General features: G+C 57.8%; 1 protein-coding gene across 1 annotated transcript in view; it reads right to left on the bottom strand.

Moving 5' to 3' along the window:
* The window catches only part of CXCR3 (C-X-C motif chemokine receptor 3), a 4,861-nt gene extending 4,227 nt beyond the window's left edge, over positions 1–634 (bottom strand). The window contains exon 1 of the mRNA XM_040630937.1: positions 531–634. Within this exon, the coding sequence (XP_040486871.1) occupies positions 531–542 (12 nt within the window). The 5' untranslated portion in view covers positions 543–634. The remainder of the gene's footprint in view (positions 1–530) is intronic.
* Between the last annotated feature and the right edge of the window lie 5,388 nt (positions 635–6,022).

Here is a 6,022-nt window from a genome sequence, read left to right on the forward strand (position 1 = left end):
CATGGAGCCCCTCCACAAATCACTGAAGCCCCCCCCAATCACATGCTTTCAGCTCCTGTTCTTTCCTTCCCAAACATGGAGGCCACCTGCCACCCACTGGGGGCTCCCCCAACCGAGCTCTAGTCATAATCCCTTACCCCATCAGCCTGCAAACCGCCCCAGAGCCGCGAGCCTTCTCAGTGCCAGTTCAGTCCCGCATGGAAGAGTGAGCTCTAAGTCAGAGCTAAAGGCAGCCTTGGAGGCCGTCAGGGGAGAGGCTCTACCTCCCGTGCTCTGCAGATGAGGCGCCAAAGCCAGACAGGACAGGGGACTCGCTCGTGGTCATACACAAGCTGGGGGCCAAGGTGGGTTCCCGATTCCCTGTCCCAGGGCTCCTTCTACCACAACTGCTGCGTGGTCTGTCTACTCACCCAACCCTCTGGTGGCCCCGGGCTCGGGGGCCCAGTCCTGACTTTCCCCTGGTGTCCGGGACTCTGGGCTCTGAGCCACATACATGCGTCCCCACCGACCTGCTGGGCAGCAGCACTTACCTCCGGGACCATCGCTGGGCTGGCACTCTGGCTGCCGGGCCGTGTGCTGCCTGCCTGCCCCTCTGCTTCGGTGCTTGTGGTAGGGAGCCTGCACGACACAGAGGAAGTGAGGGTTTCACATGATTCTCGGTGACAGCCTCTTCCACGGGGTTGTCTGTACCAGACCTCCCCAGACCCAAGGCCACGGGAGTTCCTACTCCAGTCAGTACCCCCTGGCCAGGGGAAGCTGCCCTGGAGGAACTGGCCGTGAGCCTGGGACCAGACAGGCTGCAGCCAGGGGAAGGGCAGGTCCTCTGAGCAGAGAGACCTGAAGGCGAAGCAGCGTGTTTGGGAAGTGGAGGGCAGCCCCGCCTGACTGTCCTGCACTGGGAGAGGCAATGCTCGAATGTGCTGGGACTCGTGTGCCTTGGTCCTGGGCTGGAGTGGATCCGTGTGCTGACTGTAGATTGCATGGCTAAATATCTTCAGTCTGTAAAAGAGATGAACCTTCTTGAAAAATGAAAATATTTATTTTTAAAGGTTTTATGTATTTGAGAGAGAGAGAGAGAGAAAGCACAAGGTGGGGGGGCAGGGGCAGAGGGAGAAGCAGGATTCCCCGCTGAGCAGGGAGCCCAACACGGGGCTCTATCGGGCGCAGGGGCAGGGGGGACGCCTTCAGCAGACACAGCAAGTAAGGCTGGGTGCTGGGAATGAAACCATGGCTGTCTCTCTTTTTACCACTCATCCCATTGCCTTCAGTCTGTTTAAGTGGGTAAACTAGGATATGTTCACGCAGTTAAAAACAAATGACCTGCTGGGATGCCTGGGTGGCTCAGTCGGTTAAGCGTCTGCTTTCGGCTCAGGTATCATGATGTCAGGGCCATGGGATCAAGCCCGCATTGAATCGGGTTCTCTGCTCAGTGGCGAGACTGCTTCTCCCTCTCCCTCTGCCTCTCCCCCTGCTCCTGCTTTCTCTCTCTCTCTCTTTCAAATAAATAAATAAATAAAATCTTGTAAAAAATGACCTGAAGCTATATATTTTGACATGGCTGCAGCTAGAAAAATCCAATGACCACATGGTGGAAAAGGCCAGTTATAGAATATATCTTGTAGAGTCGGACATCACTTATGTAAATTCTAGAAACCACACACAGAAAATAATACCATGTTGTTTTGGATGCAGCTATTTGTTCTAGAAGTTTAAAACAGGGGCTGGAGGAGCGCCTGGCCAGCTCGGTCGGGGGAACTCGTGACTCTTGATCTCGGGATTGTGAGTCCGAACCCCTCGTTGGGTGCGGAGATTACTTCAAAAACAAAATCTTAACAAAAAATAAAAAAATTAGACAGGGACTGGAGACACTAACAAATTCGGGAGAGCAGTTGCTTCTGGGGCAAGAGGGAGGAGGACAGAGCTGGGGAAGGGTACACGGGGCCCTCCTGATTTCGGGGAAAAGCTGTGAACAGCATTCGTAGAGCTGATCAGGTCCTTCGTGGCTCTGTGCTACACCTGCTTCTCTCCCCTCCTGGCCCTTGGCCCTCAGCCCCCTTCTCTCCTCCCTATTGCCCTGTTCTCCTTGTCCTCAGGGCAAGGGAAGGCTGCCCCTAACTTGCCTCTGCTAAACAGTTTCCTCTTTCCCTCTTTCCCACCCAGACAAAAAGGGGAGGCACAGAGATAGACACAGAGAGAGAGAGAGAGGCAAAGCCAGTCCTTTGGGGTCTAGTTTCTTTTGTTTTCTTTTCTCTCTCTCTCTTTTTTTTTAAGATTTTACTTATTTATTTGACAGAGAGAGAGAGAGACAGCCAGCGAGAGAGGGAACACAAGCAGGGGGAGCTGCAGGCAGAGGGTGAGGGAGAAGCAGGCTTCTCGCAAAGCAAGGAGCCCGATGTGGGGCTCGATCCCAGGACCGGGGGATCATGACCTGAGCCGAATGAAGGCAGACGCTTAACGACTGAGCCACCCAGGCACCCCCGAGGTCTAGTTTTCAGTCAGAGTGCTTCGCCAGAGCCTCTAGGTGCAGGCCTGGAATTTGCCTCAAACTTCTTCACAAGAGGCACGCTTGCAGGGCAGCGGGCCCTTTCTCCACCTTCTGTGGACAGAAGATGCGGCCGTCCTTGCTCTAAACAGCTTGCCACCTGCAAGGTCTGGGCCAGAGGGGACTGGCGATTCCGGGAGCCTGGGCTGTTAGGGTGGGTCGGACTTGGCGGCTGACTGCCTGCAGGGTGAGGAAGAAGGGTAGGAGCTGGGACCCTGGCTTCTGGCTGCTGGCCGGTGAGGAGTTTCCACTGACTGCGCTTCCACACGTGCAAGAAGGGAGGCTAACAAAAATCTCTGTCTGTTCGACTTAAAGGAGGGTCTCCTATTCTGCAATGATGTCCTTCATCCCCTTTTTGGTATTAAAAGGATCTTTTCTGTATGCGATGGTGGGGGAGATAGCCGATAGAAATTTGGCAATGGCTTGTGTTGGCTGAAGTAGACAACCCGCCGTGGGGCCTCCAAACAGAGGTTGGGAAGTCACCAGGCCGTGTGAAATGTCAAAGTCTAGGCATCCCCGGTCCCCTTCCTGTGCCCCAGCCCCCACTGGTCACGTGGGGACCACGGTCCCCACCTTCCCAGGCTGCTGGCCAGGAGAAATGAGAGAAGGTCGGGCACGAGGTTTGAAAAGGTGCGGAGAGCTCTTCTGAGTTGGGCCGTAGCCTCCCGCGTGGCCGTGACGGGGTGGGAAGAACCCCGAACTTGTCTGGCTCCAGCCCGGCCTCCACCCTGCTCGAGCTGGGTGATCTTGGACAAATGACACGCCCATTTCGCGCCGGTCCCCTCAGCAGGGTTGTTGCGAGAGGGACTGAGCTCCCTGGGGCCGGAAGGGCCCTGCCGGGCTGGCACGCAGTGGGAGCCCAGCAGAGAATGGGTTGGCTACACACGGAGAGTGACTGGGAGCCTTTCAGGTCAGGGGAGCCCCAGGGTGGAGTGCGCTGCCTTGTGGGGCATGCGGTGTGGGGGGGGGGGGCTCCAGAAAGGCTGGCCCTCGCCTAATCCTCTGGCTTCCGTGCTGTGTAATCTCGGGCAAATCATTTCACTTCTCTGCCTCGGGTTCCTCATCTGAAAAGTAAGGATGAGCACAGCACGCGCGTGGTAGGGCCGCTGCGTGGACTGCTAGCGACATGTGTAGGTGTGTGGCGCAGGGTCGGTGCCCAGTGAGCGGTGGGCTCCTCCTCCCCCTGGTCACTTGGCACAGGGGCCCCATCCGGGCCTCGGAAGGACAGGTGCGCGGTGGGCTCCTGCACTTTCACGGCTCAGACGCCTCGGAGGCGCCTTTGTCACGGGCTGAGCCAAACCCCGGTCTGCCCCTTTGCTTTGGTCCTCTCCTGCCCCAAGCAGCCCCCAGAGCAGGTCCGGGGCGGGCCCAGCCCTTGGGGAGACCCACCTAGCCAGGGGCCCGCACCCAGAGTTCTGCTAGATGTGCCCCTCCTGCCTCCGTCCTCCCGAGCAGCCAGTGGGGAAGCTTGAGGAGGAAGTTAGTCAGAGCGAAGCTGCTCCGGGCCCCACCTGTGGTCAAGGTGTGAAATGTGCACCTGTCTCTTCTCTGCCACCCATCCCCCTGTTTTTTTCTTTCTTTCACACCTCTGGGCTGTGGTTTGGGGAGATGGGAGGCTCAGAGGTCTGAGCCCTGGGCCCAGGCCCTCACAGGAAGGAGGGCCTCTATAGCTCTCTGTTGGGCCGGCCAGGGAAGGGGGCCATTTCCTCCGCCTTCCCCTCAGTGCCTGCTGCCTCCCCGGTACAGCCTCGCCATGCCGCTCTGGACCCTGCTCCAAAAGTCCCAGGCTGGTGGGGAAGCAGGCTCAGCAAGGCCCGAACTTCTTGGGGTGCTCAGGTAGTGGCCTTGGCTATGGTTGGGCCTTTCTTACACGCAGTTAAGAAGAATCCTAGCTAGCCCCAGGAAGGGGTGTGGGTCTGCCCCAGACGGGGCTGGGACTTGGGGATTCCTTCTGCTGGCCCTTCTCCCCAAAGAAGAAGAGCTTATGTCACAAAGAGGCCCCAGGAATCGGGACGGACCCCCGCTCTGGCCCTCTTCCACAGCTGTTTCCTGCAGCTCTGAGCCCTGCGGGGAGGCAAGAACATTCCGAGTGCCGGGACCATGGGCTGGAGTGTACGCAGTCCAGGCCCACGAGGGTGATGTCCCGAGCTGCGGGGGCCCTCATCCTTTTCGGGACCGGGGCAGGAGGGTGCTGCTGTCATTTGTCAAGGCAATTCAGGTGGTGGAAACAGCAGGAGCCAAGGCGAGGAAGTCAGGAAGAGACCGTCAGCCCAGGGGCAGTCAGTCTGGTTGGAAACGCAGGCATGTGTGAGAGCAGGAGGGTGAAGGGGGCTGGAGAAGAGCTCAGGACCTAAACACAATGACCTTCCTATCATCCCGTCCCCAGCGGTGCCTGCGAACTGGTACATGAAAACAGCACCCATTCAGCAAGCCTTTACTTTCATACACGTGATCTCTTTTATTTTTATTTTTTAGATGCGGGAGAGAGGAACAGAGGGAGAGGGAGAGAGAGAATCTTAAGCAGGTTCCACACTCAGCTTGGAGCCCCCCCCGCCGGGCTCGACCTCACGACCCTGAGATCGCAGCCGGAGCTGAAACCACCAACTGAGCCCCCCAGGGGCCCGCACACGATCTCCACTGAGGAATGGAGATGGTGGTTCTGAGAGGCGAAGTGACTTGTCCCAGGCTAGTTGGCCAGTAGCCTTCGTGAGAGGATTCCTATCCAGGCTGCTTTCTAATGTGCTATTCTGACTGCTGGGGCTGGAGACCCCTGCCCGCCCACCCCCATCCCTGAAAGCACAGCTGTTGCCCAAGGACTGGTTCTTCTGAGATCCACGCCTTACTTACCGTAGGGTCCCAGCCAGGCGCCTTGTGTCCCGGAGTGAGCTTGGGCAAAGCTCGCCACATCCCCATTCTTCTCGCCCGATTCCTCCCCGCTCACCAGGGAGAAGAAACGTCAGAATCACCACGATGAGAGGCCTGGAGGAGCAAGCAAACATCTGCCAAATGTCAGACACCTGTGACACCCCCCAGGAGAGTCTGTGCTGCTCCCAGAAATGGCCATCCTATTGCAGACCAGCCCTGGAAGGCCCGGCTTGGAGAATTCCCCACGTATGGGCTCGGCGTGCATCTGTTTCCATCCTGCCCCGGACCCCGGACCCCCACCTCAGCTCAGGCTGGCCCACACTCGCCAGAGGCACAGGCGGCAATGTCGCTGATGCGCACAAATCCGACTCTGGAAGCCTGACCTGGATGGATTCTTGCGTCCCAGTTGCTCCCATCTCACAGCTAGGGGGACGTCCCTCTGCGCTGGGGAGCTGGGCTACCCCTTGGACACAAAGTCATTGGCAGGCCCCAACCTTTGGTCGTTGTGTTCCCTTGGGTTGCCCCACAGAGTAAGGTCAAACAGGATAATAAGAACAGCTGACATGTACGGATTGCATAACTGTGTGCCAGGCACTATTCTAAGAGCTTTATTGG

The sequence above is a fragment of the Ursus maritimus genome (genome assembly GCF_017311325.1).
Source record: "Ursus maritimus isolate PB19 chromosome X unlocalized genomic scaffold, ASM1731132v1 scaffold_X1, whole genome shotgun sequence".
NCBI lineage: Eukaryota > Metazoa > Chordata > Mammalia > Carnivora > Ursidae > Ursus > Ursus maritimus.